Consider the following 21,609-nt stretch of genomic DNA (forward strand, 5'->3'; position numbering starts at 1 on the left):
TCTTTACAGGCAGGCAATAGTAAAATGTTAAGTCTCCTAGTAGTCCAAAGAAACTCATGGAACAATGCATGCATTTTCTTTGACACAAAAAAAGACTGGACTGTAAGAAAGAGAAACTACTTCAGTAATATCACACTGTTATTGTGAAAGAATATTGTGCTATAATACAATACCTAGGACAAGTGTATACCCCAACTGTAGAATAGAATCACTTAAACCGGAAACAATAGAACAGATTATTATAGGAAAATATTTATAAAATACTGCACACAGCTTCCTCAGTCAACCAGCATATGTAAACAAACAGCTAAGCTCAATTGAGTTTCAAAATATTATTAAAGTTCATTTATCTTATAATCTTTTGCATAACATGCCAGTTCATCTTTCACACCATCACAACTCATCTGTCATGGCCCACAGCAGCTCATTAGCTGTTTATACATCAGCTCATACAGACATTTAAGTAGAGCTACACAAAGAAATGTGTGAAACATACCAAACTTACACATTGTGACAAGAAATGCATATTCCATATGTAAGCTAATAATTGGATAGTGGAACTTAATGCTTGATGCAACATGTGCTATTTTATTGAATGTTACAGATTTACAACAAGACCATATAATGCAATATTAAAACTGTCCTGTAACGTTCACTAATATTACCACATGTCACAACTATATATGTGTCTACTTTATAAGTTATCCTTTGATACAGAATATGTCATATGGCACATGCTATAGCTACACGATGATGATAAGACTTCCACTCTCACTAAATGATCATAATATTAGGAATGAGAAGTCTGGTCCCACTGCAAGGAGTAGGTGTTTTAGCATCAAATTCAAAAAGGAGCAGTTTGATGCAATGCGTAAAAGCAGGTGAAAACAAAATAATCTAACATCCATCATAATATATATTCTGTAGAAACCACATCATAGAATAAATGGGAAACATTCAGGAACAGTGGTGTTCTGACATCTTGCAATCACACTTTTAACATCTGAATTTACATTTTATACATAATGGCAAATTTTAAGAGGTAAATAAAGTGTCCTGTTTCATTTTACCCGGAATGTGTGCTCCAGATCAATAAGGTGCTGTATCCTAAACATTTATACAGCTTCTAGGTTTGGCAAATTCCTTTACCCTGAAAAACTAAAAGATGAAATCTACCCCAGAGGAGAACCCAATGCCTTGAACTAATTCACTAAGCACTGATAAGGAATTTGTAATGAATCTGAAATTCCTCTAGAGTAGGCCAGTAATATGGTGAAAATAAAAGAGTCCACAATAGTTTTAGCAGACATTCATAAAAATAACAAAAGAAAACAAAGTGAGAATATCCCCCTCTACTCACCAAGGATAGATATATTTGGAGAAGCCTTAGGAAAAGGCTGCTAACAGAAGTTGGCACATTTGAAGCATATTGTTAAATAAAGTTCCTTTGCCCTTGGGCATTTTGCTATTGTTCAACAATCAGCCTGCCACAAGCATGCTTCATAATGCACAGAAAGGTTTCTGACCTCTCTTAGTATTGCCATGTGACTGTAATGCTGCACATGGGCTGAAAGGCAATTGCATAAACACACTGTCTTGGTGGAGTTTAGCTCATTGAAAGCCTGAACAAATAGAAGAAAGCAAGGAAAACACTGGTGCAGGAAGTATGAAACACTGTTCTTAACATCCCCTTGCTGCATTTCTTTGTTTCCTGAACTTTCCAACGCAGTGACTTGTTACCTAAATGTTTTCCCCTTCTTTGCCTCTTTTCCTGAGGCTGATGATTATTTTCTGTCTGGATTTGTTGCCTTTCAGACTTAGTTTTCAGATGGTGCTCAGAGTCTCCCAGTGTGAAGACTCGGTGAAAAAAGTCAGCCTGCATTCTCAAAGGTGCCTTTGAAAGATAATTCCCATTTAAATAATGGGAAGTATGTACCCCACTCATGTATTCATTTTTAATAACAAAAAGGAGCTGGTTCTACACAGCTGTTGGTAATTGTACAGATATTTTAATTTTTAATAGCACTAGCTTCAACTCTTTAAAAGCTTAAATGTTTCGCCTTCAAAAGTATGTGAAATTTTGATCCAGTTGCAGTTTATGCTTCTCTACCCTTTTCCAGTCTTCTGCATACCCTTCCACCTGTGACCTGGGACACCTTCTCATGAGAAGTTCGAAAGTCTGGTTGACATTGTGGACCCTTGGGTCAGCTCAGTGGAGTCACAACTGTCTTCAACCAAAATGCATCACTGCACTACTATTCATACACACTTCCTCCTATAAAAAATGCTCATTGTGTCATAAGCTGCTGAATGGTGAAAGCCTAGTCACAACTGATGGCTTTTGCTCTTTACAGACACTTGCAGTTTCACTTTGGTTCTTTAACTTACCTTAGAAGCATATAGAAATTTTAGTGTTTTCCAGTCCTCTGACAAAAACATTTTCCTTTAAGCAACTCCAGTCTAATTACATGAATCTGGATTCAGATTGCTTGATAATTCTTGTATACTTTGAAATGTTCAAATACAGCTATGTACACATGAAAAAAAAAGGTGTATATTTTTAGTTGAGGGAATGATGTGAAAAGTCGGTAGCTCAAATGGAACAGCAAGAAGAACCCGATAGCAGTGTGGTGCATAAATCTCCCCAATTTGTGTACATAATTAAACGGAGCAGTAAGAACCTGACAATATTACCATGCTCTGCTCTGATAACCCTCTTCTTACTGTTCCATCACATCCTTTGATTTAGTGAGACAACATGTGGTAAAAAAATAAATATATACTATTCCGCTTAATTACATTCATCCTGAGCTTGCTCAGCTGTGCTAGAATCTAGAACGCCTGTTTTATACAGGAAATCACCTGATATTTTAGCATAAATTCTCCTTCTGTTTAAGTTGCAGTACAAAAGGCATTTCATTTCCCTTTCTGCTCTTCAGAATACAAACTTTCTGTGGCACTAGAAGTTGATATAAAAGGAGACAAGTGAACATTATGGTTGTCGTGTTCACCTTTCTTCATTTCCACAAGTGTGGGATGCAAGGGACTTGGGAGTCTTGTTTGCTGCCAGTTCCTACAGAAATAACAAATGCTTTTCAGCAGTCATCACAATGGTGAAATAGATGAAAAAGAGGTTGTGATTGAAGCTGAGAACATTTAAATTGTACATCTCTTTTTGCCAGTTAATTTCTGCATCTTAAAAACTTGAATAATGATCAAAGATTTTAGGATGCCTTCTAATAAAAGGCAGATATTTATTAATTTATTTATACCTCTTAATTTATTTCTTCTGACTTCAAAAAGGGGGATTGTTATTCCTCTTGTTTACCGAAGTCGTTGTAAAGCTTTCATCCCTCCCTTTTTCCTTAAGTGCAAATGTCAACTGGGTCAAAATGCAGTACCTCAGTGGGCGATACTGAGATTGACAATGTGCTCCCTTGACCGGTGGCTAATGCCAACTGGAGTTGACATTTGGTAACGTGAAGGTTTTTGGTTTTAATTCTGCTGAGCAAATGGACTGGAGAACAGATGACCCTTTGACTGCCAGTGAGCTTTGTCTAAGCCTAGCTGTGTTTGCTTTCAAAGCTGCAGAAGGCTCCTGTTCTTGACAGTCTCCTCATGGACAGGTTGTCCCCTCTGCTCTCTGGCCTGGAGGACTTACTCCTCTCAAAGGGGTTCCGCAGGCCTGTTGCGTTTCGCTGCCTGTCGAGTTTGTCACTGATAGAGTAGCTCTTCCGCGTGTGCTGAGCATACAACATGTTGGACTCCTCTGCAGAGTAGCTGTTGGCTCGCTCTATTTTTGGAAGTGGGATGCTGTTGGCCAGAGTTCTTGCAGCATTGCTGTCTTGAGGAGATAAAGGGATTCCCTTCTTTTCTTTGGCCTCAATGTCTTCATGATCAGAGCTTGGGTGGCTTAGTTCAGCTTCTCTCTCTGGGTGGCAGCATCCCAAGTCTTCCACTTTGCCCCCAAGACTTCCTGGGAAACTGGCCCTCTCTGCGATGGCCTGGGGAGCACTCACACACCTTGTGTCTATACAATCTGTAATACTTGTGTACTCTGCTGTTTTGACTGGGACTCCAAGGCTGCTGAAGTAGCTCCGAGATGGAGAGAACATAAAGCTGTGAGATTTCACAATGGGCGTTTCCTCCAGTATAAATGGAGTTGTAGCCAGGTAACGACTGCTTTTAGATCGCTCTAAAGTGTGATACAAGGGAGGATCTGAATCCCAGGGGATTTGACAGTCGGTGATTTGTGAGTAGTCTGAAGAAAATGCCCTTGTTTCTATTCCAGAGGTTTCCTCATAATCAAGACTCCTGCCAGAAATTTTTTCACCAGGTGTACTGCTAATGTATGCACTGCTAGCTAAAAGGGAAGAGGCTATGTGAGCCTGCAGAGCTGCATCTCCGGGACCAAGAATATTTATGGAGCTCTCGAGAGGTTCTGTGTCAGAATGCATCTCATCCATGGCAGAAACATAGATGTCTATACAAGATGAAGGTCTTCTGGAGTCTGGGGCGATTGACAAAGTGCTTGTAGGGGCTAATGGAGGCTTTCCTTCTTTTGCTATTGAGTGGGAACTGATTGCCCGATGCAGGCTTGGAGATTTTTCCTTAAAAATGCTTTCCAGCTTTTCCAACCCACACTTGTCCTTCATATTTGTTGCATAGAAAGAGTGGCTTCGCATGCGGGGTGTGATCGTAGGCGATGTTGGGGACATGGACTCCTCTCCTGTGGGATCTATGCTCTCTTGAAGCTTGTAAGCGTTTCCTTCCTGACTGTTGAAGCTACTCTGTCTCACGATGTAGGCTGCATCCGTGCAGTCAGATGAGGTCCTGGATCGTATCTTAGTTGTCTCACCTCTCTCTATGCCAGTCATTTTTTCTAAGGCAGTCACCATCCGTCCCATCATGTCTTCCAGCTGAGCAAGCCTGATGTCAACAGTCTGCAGAGAAGCCTTCATGCAGTGCTCTCGCTCATTTACTTCTTCTAGTCGCATGGCCATATTCTCTACCCTTAAAAAGGGAAGAATTAAACAGGTTAATTTCTACAAAGCAGTGATGTTAAGCTAACAGGTCACCAAAATTTTTGACAATGAAGAGGTCTCAAAACCCCAAGGCAACCTACACTACCTCATCTGCTTCAAAACCCTGCTAGAAGAAGTTCCACAAGCAAATACCACTGGCTTGGGAAACTGCTCCAGTGGGTTAAACAAGTGACACCTGCTGCATAATGCAGAGAGGAGGATTGGGTGTGACTTATCCTAGGGACAGGACATATTACATAAATGTTACCATGAATTACTGCCTCTCTTCTGTCACAGCTTCTACTTAGGTTGTTATGAATGAATAATACTTATAGCAGATGACACGTCTCCAATTGTGCCACGGGCAGGACCAGTGCAGCTAACTGCAGAACTAAATGAAGTAAGGAAAACAGGCAATATGCCATAGAAGGTGGCTAACGTAATATTTTTTTCCTGGTATTTGCCCCAGATTTACACCAGTTAGTGCTATGTGGACCTAAGCAGATAGTTTCTTTGTTTGCTGATTCATTTTTAGCTCAGATTTATAGAAAAAATATATCAGTTATTTTATTGAATATAGATTATATCAAGTTAAATATGCATGAAAACTGCAGGAAGAGAACACTGATCAAAGCAAATACAGCCTACAACAGGACACACACACTAAGATTGCTCCATTACTGTGATAGTGCTTTGGGTAGTCTCTGGTAATAGCTTAGGGATTGAAATGATGGATTTTAAAGCAATTTTTTAGCTGCTCTTGTAATATATATATAAATATATATAATAATATATATATATAAAAAACTAAGTTAAAATAGTAAGAGGTAATTGAATGTAAGATTCAATATATGCAATTTAATTTAATTTAAACTTCAGTATATTTTTTCTACATTGTTGATCTGTCTCATTTTAAAATGTTTTCAACTTTAGGTGAATTGTGTACTAATCTGTGCCAATGGCCTTCAACCATTTCAATTCTTTGGCTTCTAAAATGTCTCAAGTGAATGATTTATGTGGAGTCTGACAATTTTAAACAATGAAATTCCTTTAGCACATATGAATTTTCTTTGCATAATTTTTCTCTGGTTGTAGTCCCTATGGCAGACTGGGACTTCCACTATCTGCCAAAAAAGTACTAAAAGCCACAAATTTATGTAGTTATCTTTGATTGATAGATTACAATTCCGGTTTTCCACATTGCTGTATACATTGGAAAATGAAGAGATAAGCAACAAATACCAAATGGCACAATTTCCATGGTTTTCTCCTCACAAGTCTCTTACACTCTGCCTGTTAGAGCAATTCGTGCTCAAATGTCAATAGGCACACTTTCTGTTGATAGGCACACAAATAATTGCCAGGATTTCTGATGGTATAAATATAATCTTCTACTACTGCTAGTTAATTTTTCAACAGGACAAGTGATCTGATACTGACAACACCATAAACCCTCTTATTTGCCCAGAAGGAAACCAGATTTTAGCAATGAATGAATATTTTGCAGCATTTACGCCCTGTTACGTAATGCTCACCACTTTTGCTGGTGAACACTGAAATCTGACTACGTTGGGGTGATGACCAACAGCAACCTGCCCACACAAGAGAGGACAGGTAAGAGTGTGACTCTGCTCTCTCCAGCAAGTTGCACGTTCCTGCGAGATACAGGCTTTTTCTGTTGAAGTTTGTGAGTTTTGAAAGCACAAGCACAGCAAATCAAAAAGCAGTAACTGTATTGCCATCATCAGACTTCAACAGATGAATGATCAGGTAATCACTGCTAAGAAATCAACTGGTAGCTTCAAGGAATCTCATTCTTCTCATTATGATTTAGACACCAGTCTGTTTCTAGTTCTACCAGCTTCTCCAACAAAACAGATTAATGTTATTACAAGCACAAGATATAATTCCATAGTGAGAGCAGTTTATATGGGAAGCAGTTGAATTTCCCCTCATACTATTACTTATCTGAACTGCTATTTTATGAAAGCAAATATACTTTTGAAATATTTATCAGCCAATAATTGAGTCCTTCACCCCACATTCAGATTCTATAACAACTGCTCCAAGATTACAAACAGACAAAATTTTAGGGCTGTGACACATAAGAAGCAATTTGAGAAACCTTTGGATTTTAGTGGAGAATGCTCAGATTACAACAAAAAACCCCCCTCTGACTGCAGCAACAGTTACCAAGAACTGGAATGAATTTATAATGTTCTGTGAAGCTAAGTGGATAATCTGGTTTTGACGTTGGTTGTTTGGTTTTGTTTTTTTTTCTTGCTTTGACAGCTGTACACAAGTGAAATAATTTTCATACAGACACAGCCAGTTTGTATATGAGTAGAACTGTGAGACAAGTTTTGCATCCTACATTCATGTGAGGGCTATGCAACACTACTGAACACAACTAATGCATCCTTAGGAGAACCTAGAGTCCTACCTTGCTGGTACATATTCACGTGCTTGTTCTTCCTTCCCCAAACATGATCTATCAGCTACTGTCAGAGGCACAGAGTGCAAGCCTGGTGGTATTGTCACAGATAAGGTGAAGAGAGGGTGTTGTGTGGTCTGTTGGTTGCTATGGAAGTGACCATAGATGTGACTGCATTGATAGTAGGGGAAAATTTATAGAGAAATGTAACAAGATAAGGGCAGTGCAGTCTGGGATGAGAAACCAGAGTTAACTAGTGATGTGCCTAGAGAACTGAGAAGTACATACATGTGTTTACACTTGATGAGCTCTGACTATATAACTTTAGTCACAAAAAGAAAGCTTGAGAGATGATGATCTCCTTCAAACCTAAAGCTATTAGTTTAATTTAGTCATCTTTAGTTATATATTGCACGTGGCCACTCCAGAATTTTTAACAAATATTATTTCTTTTAGTGATATTCTCTTGTATTAATTAGATGTTCAGTTCTGTACTCATTCATCATACAGAACAGCACCATGATCTGAGAATAAACCTATTAGAAACATGATAAAATGTTTCACATCAGCCAAACGCTGTGAATGTAGGAGAATGTGTTCTGGAGAAATACAGCCATAATCTGGTTCTTAAAATTTTTGAATAAGTGATTTTTTCTATTTTCGCATATTCTTGGGAAAATATACTTTAACTCAGTGAATAGACAGCTAGACCTGTATTTCCTTGAGGAACAGTTTTGAATTAAAATACTATTTCAAAATAAGAATGTCTGAGTTTTGCTTTGGATTTTTTTCTCCATGTATACTCAGAAGAGTATATAAACCTTTTAGCAAATCTCACAGTATCCATGTATGATGCCTCCTTTATATCTATGCTTTTCCTTACAGCAAGATTTAGTCAACTTATTAGAAGGTGCCAAGCCATCCTAACAGAATGAGAAGAGAAAAAGAGGAGGCTACATATAAAACATGCATCCAGGTGTGCTGCTGAAGCTCAAAAATTTTTAATAGTGAAACAAACATGGACTATATGAGGACAATATTCAGTAACCAGAAAAGATCAGAACTTAGATTTTATATTACCTGTTATGAGCCTTTTTGATTACAGTTTGAGAGATGATAACTTTTGCTGACATTCATGTTGGCTTATTTATTTTTAACCTTTGAACTTAAGTTCACTAGTAATTTAATGAAAATCATTCTTTAATGGGAGTAAGGCACTCTTTTCTGAAGTGGACCTCTTAACTGAATGCTAGAATTAGGCTCACAAATCCCTTTGTCTAACTATGTCCATTTTTAAGGCATCGTTTATACTTCAAAATCCTTTTCAACTGCCTTAAGGACTGTGGACACTGGGGCTTTTGATAGGTGATTGCTGAATGATTTTATTTAAATAAAACATAGATAGCAATTCCCAGGACTGTAACAGGATATTGGTACTTTACCTGACCTCTTTTGGTAAAGCAGTGCTTACGTGAGCAGCCAGTTTTCCCAGGTGCAGTGGTTTCTGCAAGATAAGGATGTTGGGTTGTCCTGGCTGCATTCCCATTGGAGCCTAACACCACTTAACTCTTTTATGACCAAAGAGAGATGTCACTAGATTCACAGACCCTTCCTGCTGTCATTCTTTATGTGTGGGTGGATCTTGTAGGCTCAGTCCCTTTTATCAAGACAAAGCTATTTCTGTGCACTTCTGCCTGCCAGCTCTGAAATCAAGGTAATAGCTATGTCATCATCCACACGGATGCTGTAAGTGTAATTGCATTGCAGACTGTAAAGTGCTGTACTAATGGATACCACGGAGTACCAAAGATGACATAATAATATCTACTCTAGCCAGCATATTTGCTTTTCAAATACTGTTATGATGTGACCCTGCTCCCTTTGAAATTTTGCATGGGCTTTGAAAGAGTCGAGACCTGTCCATACAGAGCAAATGTTACTAAAGAGATTGTTTCGGTGGCTTCATGCCAGATCAAGAAAAATAGTGCAGTCTTTTTTGATCATATTATACATGTCTCTGTGCTGGTCAAGATGTAACACAATGATTAGAAAGGAAGATGCTCAAGGAAAGGTTGTGATTCTTCTGCTCTATTCTGGAACAAGGCGCTATGAGATTTTCACTTAAATTAGAGATAAGGACTCTTTCCTATAAAACAGGGTCAGCACAGAGTGCAAAGGCAGCTGTTATTTATTAATTTTCAAGGACTTACAGCATTCACATGATTTAGGGGAGGACCCAGCTGGACTACTTCTCATTTACAGATCTTCAAACATACCTCTTCCTTCCTTTCCCACCAAAAGGAAAGTTATGCCCAGATATTTGGACCAGCATCTATGATTTTCAGCTCAGTTCTGTGACCACTGGACCATCAGAACACAAGAAAAAAACTACTCAGTTGGACCACAGACCAATTTAGCCCACTATCTTACTTTGAAGGGTATGCAATTCTTTCTTCCTTATATTCTCCAGTTTCTAAGCATTTTTTGCTCAAAAACTTTATGGGCTCAATATAAACTCTATGTATTTAGCAGTCTTTACTGGATTACTTTTCCTGTAAGCTTGTCTAGTCTCTGTTTGAATGAATGTAGCTTCTTTTAGACCTCAAAAACTTTCAAGAATTTGTTCTGTTCCACTACTTACTGCATGAAAAAAATCATCTATTTTTCATTTATTTTGAATCTGGAATGCCGTTAAATTATTCTATTGCTCCCCTATACCTTGTTCTGGGAGTGACAGTAAACAATTAATTTCTACTCACCCTCTCCTTGCACTTGTAATTATATAGACCTCTATAATTTCATTTCTCATTTATCTCTTCCAGACCAGTAAAGCTGGATTCCTTGGCCATGACAAGGAGATCATTCCATGCCTTACTAACTTCCCATCTAATATCCTTTTCTAAAATATATGTTTTAGGAGTTCTCTGGTTTTCAGTAATGCAGATGATTAAAGGATACTATATCTTCCAATCTTGCCCTGGTATAGATTTATTTCAGAATCAAACTAACAGCATGTTTCCTTGCCTACAGAAAGCATAGTTTAGGCATAGCTGAATCAGGGGCAGCACTAGAAGATTAAGTATAAGGAGGAGAGTGTTATATTTGTGTAATCAATGAAAATGACAACTCACCTGACCTCTGTTATTCAAATTAAAGTGGAGTTTTCAGCTAGTGGAGTATTCATTAGTTCATAAGTTTTATGAATATCTGACAGGATAAAATATTTATTGGCAAAAGTGCTAAGAATCAAACACAAACTCTGTCCTCAAAATCTGAGCTTGGCAGTGTTCTATGAAAGCATACAAGTGCCATGGCAGACCAACAGAGTTTTTAGGACTGATGGATTTGAAGACTGGCAACTTCCACTAAATTAAGGTAGTACTTTTGTCCTCTGTGCATTGTTGTAGGTAAAATGTCCTGTTCCATTTAAAATCCATGTCAAGATTGCTGCTGGTCTCAATGAAACTAGCTTACCTAGCAAGGCCCTCCTGAAACAAGGCTTGCTCCTTATTTGAACGGCTAGTGGGTGAGAGCTAAAGTATTATTTTTGTTGAGGAACTCTAATTTACTCTCGAAGTGTGTTCTGACTGCTTGTACCTTAAGTCCTGCTTTAAGAACTGAAATGCAAGAATAAGTGGTGTCTCTCACTACATGAGGTATTTTCTAACACAACTGGTTAAAAGATTCACTTTTTCAAACTTATTGTGCAATGATTTGGGTTGGAAGGGACCTTAAACATCATCTAGTTCCTGCCTCTGTCAGGGAAACCTTCCAGTAAATCAGGTTCCTCAGAGCCCTATCCAACTTATCCTTGAACACATTTGCTTTAGCAAAAAAAAGAGAAAAATAATTCTCCACCTTTTATCACTAATTTTTAGTTCAGACTTATCAAAAATACCTCAGATTTTTCCCTTTTCAAGAAAAAGAAAGGAAAAATAAGAATGGCAACAGAAACACATTTCCAGATCAATTTATGAGAACAAACAAAAAAAGTGCACCTTTCTGAAGTCACACGAATTCTTTCATCGTTGGAGGAATTGAATCTGTCATCCTTTTCTCTAAAATATTCTTCTATGCACTGTTCTTCAAAATCATGGACCTTTTTCAGTTCATCCTCAGTTATGAAAAGCTCTGTGGAAACAGTTGAGAAATGTGAATTTGGCAGATATTAACATGTGAAATTAACTACATATTTATTGTGAAATTCATGGAGTAAACTTTCAAAAGCAGTCTTCAAAATTTATGTGGCATTTTGATATGAAAGCAGATAGATACTGCTAATTGCCAAATTAGTGGCTTCAGTTATTTATGATTCTGGATACAGAAACACTTAAGCAGGCAAATGGTGAGCAAACATGAATACATTTGGATTGCATGGGGTCTAAACACAGCTGCTGTTCTGGTCCTGGAGACATGGTGGAAGCCAAAGCCCACCTGTAATCTAAACAAATATAATGACACTAGCAGACTACTAGGACAGGAGTCTGAGGGTACAGGAGTCTGTTTGATGTGTCAAGAACTGATATCTGCAGGCAGCAGTATCATGGGAGTGGGAGGAGAGCAGTCTGGTTGCACTTCCATCTCCAGCACCACACGTGTCTCCTGCTCCTTCCTTGTAAAGAAGTGGACTATGGCATGGACTAATGTTGGGAAGAGATGCACAACCTTAGCTCCCTGCCTCTGGCATATAAACTGAGGGAGGTGGAGATCTACTTTGAAGAGTTAGATAGAGAAGAAAAGAGAAAGTATTAGCAAAATAATCTGACAGGTTTTCCATCATAGCTATGGGAGAACATATTAAAGTGTGTGGAGAAACTACTCCTCCAGTTTAAGTCAGTGTCAAGGAGAGAATATGTATAAAAAATTTCTTTTCACCATCTTTCATCTTATCTAGGCAAAAAGTGTGTTGGGCAGAAGTATGTGCTGTTTGCTCAAAGAGTAGTAATGTTCTCTCTGTGTTTTCAAAAATAAAACTGGAAGTGTGATGGACTCTAAGAAGAATTCCAGCAACAACAGACCTCTAGTAATGGCAAAATAAACCCCTTTGATTTGAAGGACCAAATTGGGTAACACCCCAAAAAATTCCAGAAACACACAGCCCCATTACCACTCCAAAGAGAACAAAGGGTTGGACAGTGCAGGTGGAACTAAATTCTTCAAGGAAGATTTTTGCAGGTTAAAGTTGTTCTTTTGCTCAAAAGGTTATTAAGGTGCTGGACTTGTCTTCATGCCTGTCAAACATTACACATTACCAATGGCATTGGTATGAATTGTCTAAGGCTTACTTAATCCATAGTCTCTCTCATCTGGATCACTTTCATGCTTCCGCCATCTGCAGCAGAGGTGTTGGAATATCATAGTCATGTGGCTGAAAATGATCAGAGGTGGTGGGAGAACAGGTCTTTCGTGGAATGTCATGATTAACTGGTATCTTTGAAACTTCCATACTTGGTTAGATATAGATTTGACTTCAAAAAATGTATTGCTAGAAGGCAAGAAGAGGAAAATAACATCAGATTGAAATGGTTTTGGGTACTTTACCAAAGTTGATATGACAGCATCTTAACTAGACACATTTCACTAATATTGGTGAATGTTTCCTTGTCACAGAAATGGGAAGCAGAACAAAATAATAAGTTTGTGCTTTGGCAAAGCACAGTGGCCATCAACGTTTTCAAAGTATCTTGTTATTGTGTATATCTGTTGTGAACAACCACTGAGTCTTACAGCAATCCATTGAGATAAAACACTTTTATTCTTGTTTTCCATATTGGGAGTGAATGATGTCATAACTGAACTTCACATTTTTTTGGCTTATTTGTCCTGATTCTCATCAGGTGTCTGTCCTTGGAAATAAGCACAATGAGAAGAAGTTGGCATTTCCCTCATTCCCTGGAGACAAACTACTGCCTCTTTCCTTCTCACCCTCACTTTTCTGAAAACGTCCCTGAGCCAAAGCCTGTAGCTCAGCAGCCTTCACAGTGTGTGAACAATGTGCATCCTCCCCAAGCCCATTCTTTGCAATGTGCCACTCACTTGAAAACAGCAATGAGGAGGTTCACCAAAAGGATGTTCGCTACCAAGAGGTAACAGGCCATGATGGCGGGAACAATCCACGCTCCTGTCTTGCAGGGGGGTAACTGGATTATTTTGCCATCTTCTCTGGTTTCATTTTGACCACAAGGAGCTGGGAACAAAGATATGGGGAAAAAAAAAAGGAATGAATCTTACTTTTTCAGTTCTTCTTACAGAAATATTTAAATATTTATAAAGGCCTGCCTGCCAAGACAACATCTTCCAAATAACAGTGGCACTGACACTTCCCCCAAGAAATTTGTGCTTGCTATCACAGATTTTACAGGCTGCAGTTTTTGTTATTTGCTGTGTGTTATTCACTGTGAATGTCAAGATATTCCCAGCAGAACTTGCAGGAGACATGCTTGGTGTGAGTAAGCTGCCTGTTTGCATACAGCTAAAATACCACGGTACTCTCGTGGTAATTAGTGGCTCTGCAAATGAAATGATCAAAATGTTTAATCCTGCAAAAAAGCTTGCATATTATTTCTTTAATGGTGAAAACTCGTTCTTTTTAAATTGACTGAGAGGCATGTGATAAATAAGGAAAAGGCAGTATATGAAAGTAAATTAAAGAGTAGCCATTTATTGCTGTGCACTCTGCTGCCCAAATCCCTCTAGGACGTACTCATAATGACTTTCTGCTATTAAGGACTTTTGACTGCATGCCTAGAAACAGTGGGGGAGATGATCAAGTCTTTTCTGTACCAGGTAAAGGGACATGTAGGCAGCAGAGATGCCACCTGTTTCTTCCACAAATATGTTGGAATCAAAATGTTCTCAGTATTAATGTTGTAGAACTGAAGCAAGGGGAGAGAAAACATGGTTAAATAGTTTTCCCTGCTTGTTTTTTAATATGCCCTCATGTGCTGTAGTAGGTGATCTGCATTTGCAAGCATGGGTTCAGTTTATGTCTTTCTAGCTTCAGTCCTAGTAGTCCTATGTATCTCTCTAATCAGTTCTTCAAGAAAATAATTGAAGCAGCACCTTACACATACGAACCATTTTAAATGGTAAACTTTGCACAGCCCTGCTGCTTTTTTCCTCTCATCCCCATCAAAAAGTTTAACTGAGAAATTTTCAAAGTGCTCAACACTGATGCAGTTCCTACTGATATCAATGACAGTTTTCCACTGACTTAATGAAAAACAAAGTTTGCCGATGCTGTACGTTTTGTAAAATTTCATCATATGACAATAAATCCGTATTTCCAGTACCAACTACTGGACCTTCTCAAAAACGTTCTTCTGAACTTGGTTCACAGAGCTTGAAATTCAACTGTGAATGTCTGTACTGGCAACCACATTACACTGTGTGTGATTTGGGTGCTTGATTTATAGGCACCACACATAAATGTGAGGCTATTACATACAGAAGTATTAGAGTCATACGGGATGGAAGACTACAGGATAAATCTGCTTTGAACATGGGATCTCCAAAAATATTCAACTCACAGAAAAAGAAATTACAAAGTCAAATACAAGCAATAATGATTTTTACAAGCAGCTCTGTTGGGTCTGGACACACGGTATCACTAGTCCTTCCTTCTTACAAAAATACATTTTTTTACTGGAACAGGCTGAGAGTATGTATTTCTTTATTTTTCAGTAAGCATCACTTTGCAGATCATTTTAAGGCAGTGGTAATTTCATGCTTCCCACACTGCTTCAAGCAGCAGCTTCATTTAGACACTGAAAATGCCTTCAGTGAGCTGTTGTGAGTGCAAGACTATGTGCACTTAGCTTTCACCCAGGAGAAATTGGGACGTTCAATACCTCTTGCTATTAGCACTCAGTGTGAGACTTACATCTCTGTTTGTCTGGAAACACTAACTTGCTCACATCTTGAGTCAGATCTACAAAATCCAACACAACACAATATCAAAACCCAGCATGATTTCACCAGTAATGGAACAATCACTATATCAGTTGATGAAACCTGTTTTCCTTTTGTGTGCTGAAAACAGAAGAAATAATGTCTTCAATAATGAGATAAATTTATGAAAGACACATTTTAAATGTTAGAGCAATGAGATAAAAAATGCAGCTCCAAATCTGGTTAAAATTCTATTATCCCATATTTTTTTTTTGTTTCTAAAACACACTAGAATTTAATCTGAAAAAATAATCAGCCTCAACAGCTAACAAGACAAAAAATATTTCTCTAGCTCTACTTGCCGACAACAGTTGGTTTATGACACACAGTGATGGCCAAATTAGACTTCCTATGCAGACAAGTTCCCACACTCTATTCTATGCATCCACTGCTGTTCAGCTTGTCCTGAAGGTTTGCAAAAGTTTTTCTCTTTTGCACGTTCTGTTGTGGGTACAGTTTTTAAATAAAATGAGAATACCCACCGCTTGCCTTACTTTATGGAGAACTAAGCCACCACTTAATCATCAGATCTTCAGCTGCATGAGAAAATGTACGATGTGTGTCCAAAAGGCAGAAGCCTGTGTTCCCCCGGCACATTGCTGAACATGTTCATTCATTTTTAAACTATAAAGTTTATTTTAAAGGATTGTTTTCCCCAACTATTAATTAAAAATTTGTTTAAAACAATTATTCCCAGGAAACCAGAAATTTCTCTCTCTGTGAAAAAGGACAGAGGACTCTGGCAGGAGGCTAAAGATAGCAATGATACTATTTTTAGATAATGAAGATCCTTGTTTATATTTAAGAAATTAAAATACTGTTTGTATGGTGTGAGAAGACTTCGTTGTGGTAACCTGGGACCATTGGCCTCCCCCACCTGCAGATGTAGAGTCCCAAGCACATCCTGTCTCCCTATTACAGTAACCTGGGGTAGATCACTCCCCCCACCCACCTCTGCGTGTACACCTGCACGGGTGCCAGCGTGGTGCCCGGCTGCAGATCCCACAATCCAGGCAGCAGCACCTGCATTACACCCACAAGGTCCCTGATGAGCGGAACAGAACGTTGCATACGTGTGGTTCACTAATCGGCACCAGTTTCGTGATCCACCCCTGCGGTGCTTTCCCTGAGCCCGATTTCCAAGCAGGGCTCCACTGCCCTGGGTCTCCATTGGATCAGTGCCAGTGTCACAGGGCTCCCACTGTGGTAATGCTGTGCTTTCCATAAAGCCAAAGTTTTCACTTGCTGAGTGCTGTGCCTCATCCCTGAGGAATCTGCACCTGCCTTTCATGTGTAATAACATTTGACCATTTTAATTATTTTTTGAGAAATGAAGTAATTTTTGTGGTATGTGCAGTAACATGCTGTGATGACAAACTTTCTCAAAGCACAAATTAACATGCAGGAAAACTTAGTTATCTGCTTTAAATTATAGCCTTGCTTTAACAAATGACACAGAGTACTTAATTCTAATGAAATGCTTTACTGAAGAAAATTCTGTTAGCATAACAATATGCCAATCTCATGTAACTGAAAAACCCACTGATACTTACAGGCCATTGGATAAAGGTTGGACATTATGTCCTGAGCTCAGGTTTTAGAAAATTATCAATGGTTGGAGTTTTAATTTCAATTACATGCATTAACTGCACGCAGATTTCAAACACTGTATCCCGATACCTGCAAATGTACATAATTTTTGCATCTTGTTTCATTTTTCATAATCTTCTCCTACACTTATTTTTCCTTCTTGACTCTCATTTACAGTTTCCTGTATGGGTTCCTGCTACATGCCTAACCCTTCCTGTTTCCTGGCCAGAAAATACAACATTAACCCAAGTCTTTGTGTGTCTCAGGCTTAAAGCAAAGGCAGAACTCAGGAAGAATTTGTTTCACTGCTGGTATTACTGTCATGACATGGGCACTGCTCATTTTTACTGTGTATTGGGTGGAGGGCTTTGGAAATAAAGCTTGCGGATTTCTGCATCATGACTTTTCTCCCAGCTGCACCCTTCCAAAATAGTTGTGGGAAATAACGAAGAGAGGGAAGTGCATAAAACAAGTTTGTCACTGAACAGCTTTTTGCCTTTGATGTAAACTTGTCACATATGAATGGATACAACTTTTACAATACAAGTTGATTTGTTTAAAATCACAAGAAACTGCTGAATGTTTTCTTATGATCTAAAATAATATGGGAACAAATAAGTGCACCTTCCAATTTTGATCCACAATTAACCCAAAGGATGTGAAAGCATTTTATGATTTTTGAATCAAATATCTAAGCAACCTTACTAGCTTGCCAGGCTGGTAAATATTGAAAAAAAATCCAATAAATGTTAAGTAAGCTGCCTAGAGGTATCCACTTCTTCCCTACAGAGAAAGTATCCAAATCTGTGAACTCTGAATTTCCCACAATTGCTGTGTTCATCAGTAGAAACATCCAGGGTGCTGAACAGCGCATTTCAAAATTTTCTTCAAAATTACTTCAAAATTTTCTTTAACTACAGCATCCCGACCTTACGTGTTGCTTCTTGCCCCAGGCCACATTAAAAGTGGATTTGAAGGTCTCTTCAATCTACTTGTATTTTAATCATAATTTATAGTAAATCCTTGTCTTTTTATGGTTCACTTTGGTGCTTTTTGCCTCCTCCTACTCCCCTACTCCCCCCATTAAAAATAACCAACCAAATGGAACCCAAAATATAACCTCAGAAGTGCTAGGAATGGAATACTGCTGCAACTCTGGCCAGAGAAAGTTTCAAAATGGTTTGTAGGATGTGTAAAAACTTTATCCACTACCTTTGTCTAACAATGCTAAAAATATCGCCACAGGTATGATTTATTCTGTTTTGTGCAAAGCTGCTTTGTTTGTTCTAATTCCAGAATGATCCATGCAAATGACAGGCCTCACAGAAAGCTCCTATCAAGTCATGAAAATCATATAGCCTGTAAGATCATAAAGAGTTTAGTATATAATTTCAATTTACACCACAAACACTTCGAGAACTATAAAAAATAAATAAATCTATCAGACTAAGAAATTTAAAGAATTTTTAAAAAGCTTTTGTAGTTATAGTACTTTCCTCTGAAATTCACTGGATAGTTAAAACATTGTGTATAATTGTCTCTTATCTTCTGAAACAACTGCATTCCGGTTACTTGATATTCCTCCAATAGAACCAAGAGAAGAGGCCCCATCTTTTTCTCCTAAACTATGTAGGTTTTTCCAAAAAAGGAGTACACACAAGAAATAAACACAATTCAGACTGATCTTCAGATTCCAGATGGCACTGGAAGTGCTGTCAGCTGGTAAGAAAATACAGATGGAAATCTGACATGTGAGACACTAGGCAAATCTGAAAAACTGCCCAAAACAAAGAACTCGAACCCATGTTGGCTAACAGCAGGTTCAGTGGCTTTGACTTCTGCATATAGGAAACTGTGAGGTCTGATGCAAAAACACAAACCCATGTAGGCTACTAGCAGGCTCAGTTCTTTGTCTTCTGAATATAGGAAAATGTGAGGTCTGATTCTAATTTTCTAGAGATGACCACCATTTATGTCATCTATCTACATTTTTTTACCAAGCAAACTCACCTTTCCTCTTCAGTATTTCCTATATACTTCCGTATCCATAATATCCTGGAGGGGCAGATAGTTTTGGAAGGTGAAAACAATGTTCTTCACATGTGAGAACCATGCTAAGAATTTTTCTGGCTAGAACTGCCAGCAATAGTGCCAATGTGAGGTGAATTGAGGCAGAGATTTTACAGTGTTTGTGGATTTCCTTCTGGACAGGCATTCACTAAAGCAGCTATGTGGCTGGCTGCTGCCCCATGGATCCCATTGGGTAGCACGAGGCTCAGATGTATTAGGAAAGGCAGCACAAAGACAAGAAAGTGGTATGTCAAATCACTAGTTCCCTGACCTCGAGCCTCCTTCCTTCTCCAACTATCAGTGGATAATAATATATCTTTATTCAACTATGTAATTGATACCAGTCTAATTTTTTCAATTTATCAAGCTATTATTATTATTATTCCTTTCCTGAAATATATTAATGTTTCATTTCTCAACCTTTAAATAATTCATAAATTTTATTAGCTTGCCGCCTCCTTTCAATTCTCCAGTCTAAGCCTTTATTTGAATCCCAAGAGTTGCTAACTGGTATTCTCTAGTCTCAAGTCAAAACTCAATAGCCCAGGGTGGCTCCAGTCATTATTGATGTTTTGATGGGTTGCACTTTTCCACGAAGTAGCTTTGCTAATCTCTGCTCTTGCATAGTTCCAAAAGTTGTTTCATGTAATTGGTAAAACATTCTGAGTAGACAACATGGTATGTGTAACCTTCTGTCCATGTCAGATCAGCTAAAAAGAATTAGCTGAATAGCTCGAGATAGTTGGAGGAACAATATGGTCTAATAAATCTCAATTGTGCCTCCTTTGTTTACAGACCATACTCTACTCATTTCCTGCTCAAAACCTGGAGGAAGACCATTATGATTGTACTGTGACAGTAAAGTCTGTCTTTTCTAGTTTTCCATTCCCAAAGTCCTTATGGTGCTGGGTTGTGGACCTCATGGGTAGGTGGGACTGAAAGGGCACCAGAAATGCAGGATGTCTCCATCATTAGCAGCAGTCTCTCTTCCTTATGTTACTGTCTGTGGTAGCTCCCCAGCACTATCTTAGGCATACTCAAAAGTTCTTACTTTTCACAAGCTTCATTCAAGAATTGCTTAAGCTGGCCATTCAAGTTCTGCATCTTTTTTTATGAAGCACCTGCTTAATATGACAAGATTTTTGGAAAGTGGTGGTCCTGTCTGTGATGAACTGATAGTCCAGGAGGAACTACTTTGAGACTGGTTTTGCTGTTTTTGTTGAATTTACCCGGAAATTTGAACACAGTGGTAAAAGATTTACTTTCCTTTCCCGCTCCCCCTCCCTCCCCTTTACAATTGGTTTCTAGTCAGGAATTTGTAGATATGTAGTATTTATGTACATCACTGATAGTAAACACCACTGAATAGTGTATTCATATTCCTAGAAGTGAGGACATAATCTGTCCTCACTTTTGAGTTGAAGGTGAGATCACAAGCCAACAGGACACTAACACATACTCCAGTTAACATTTCATTACAAAATAAAATGAAATGTCTTAGGACAAGACGGCACAATCTTAAGCTCTGCAAAGGGAAGTTTAGGTTGGATATTGGGAAGAAATTTTTTATGGAGAGAGTAATCAGACATTGGAATGGGCTGCCTAGGGAGGTGGTGGATTCACCATCCCTGGAAGTTTTTAAGATGAGACTGGATGTGGCACTTAGTGCCATGGTCTGGTAACCATGGTGGTGTTGGATCAAGGGTTGGACTTGATGATCTCAGAGGTCTTTTCCAACCTGGCTGATTCTATGATTCTATGAATACAGAAATTATGGGTAAAAAAAATGAGAGTAGATCCATTAGATGAACAGGCTGCCAGCTAATGAGATGCATCCAGAAAATGTATCTGTCCAGCCTTAATGGCATGCTTCATAAATAGAATAAAAATAATGCATAAAAAATTTTTAAAAAGTGAACTAGAAATTTTAGAGTAGCACACTTTTTTTTTTTTTTTTTTTTTTTACATTTTTCAGATAATTTCAGACAATTTCAGATAATTTCCAGGAGCGTGGTTCAAATCAATATGAATTTCCATAATGAGCACTTTTGCTGAATCCTAAATTTGCAAATCATGTAGCAATATTAAACACCAAAATATAAAGAAACTCACAATGAAAAATTTTTATTTTGTTAAAATAATACTGATAAAAAAAAATGTGCTCCAAGCTATAAACTGTAGTTTAGATGTAGCATAACAATTTTAGAACATCTGTCTCATTTGACAAAGTACAAGCACTGTAGCACTCTAACATGAGTACAGTGGCTGATTTAGCTTAGAACAACTGGAAAAATACACATAACAGCAAATTTTCAAATAGTGAAAAAATGTGAACATACTAGTAAAACCTTCTGGGTGTCAATCAGGCCATTTTGAATTTTACAACAACATCACCAACCATTGCTCATGTTTCCAGTCTATTCGACAGACAACATTTTTGAGACAACTGAGCCCGAGACAGACATGACATTGAAGCAGAGCAAGGCCTGAGAAGCAAATGTGATACAGCAGAACAAGAATTAGAGAGTTAATTTAGAATCC

General features: G+C 38.2%; 1 protein-coding gene across 4 annotated transcripts in view; it reads right to left on the reverse strand.

The window, feature by feature from the left end:
- Positions 1–1,896: 1,896 nt before the first annotated feature.
- The window catches only part of TRPM3 (transient receptor potential cation channel subfamily M member 3), a 406,696-nt gene continuing 386,983 nt past the window's right edge, over positions 1,897–21,609 (reverse strand). For all 4 annotated transcript variants that reach the window (XM_051789305.1, XM_051789304.1, XM_051789307.1 and 1 more), the window contains 4 exons: positions 13,495–13,645; positions 12,744–12,943; positions 11,457–11,589; positions 1,897–5,013 (listed from right to left, as the gene is read on the reverse strand). In XM_051789305.1, coding sequence (XP_051645265.1) covers positions 3,564–5,013; positions 11,457–11,589; positions 12,744–12,943; positions 13,495–13,645 — 1,934 coding nt within the window. In that variant the 3' untranslated portion in view covers positions 1,897–3,563. The remainder of the gene's footprint in view (positions 5,014–11,456; positions 11,590–12,743; positions 12,944–13,494; positions 13,646–21,609) is intronic.

This window comes from Manacus candei, unplaced genomic scaffold (assembly GCF_025592945.1).
Source record: "Manacus candei isolate 608988 ecotype Guabito, Panama unplaced genomic scaffold, ASM2559294v1 h1tg000027l, whole genome shotgun sequence".
Lineage (NCBI taxonomy): Eukaryota > Metazoa > Chordata > Aves > Passeriformes > Pipridae > Manacus > Manacus candei.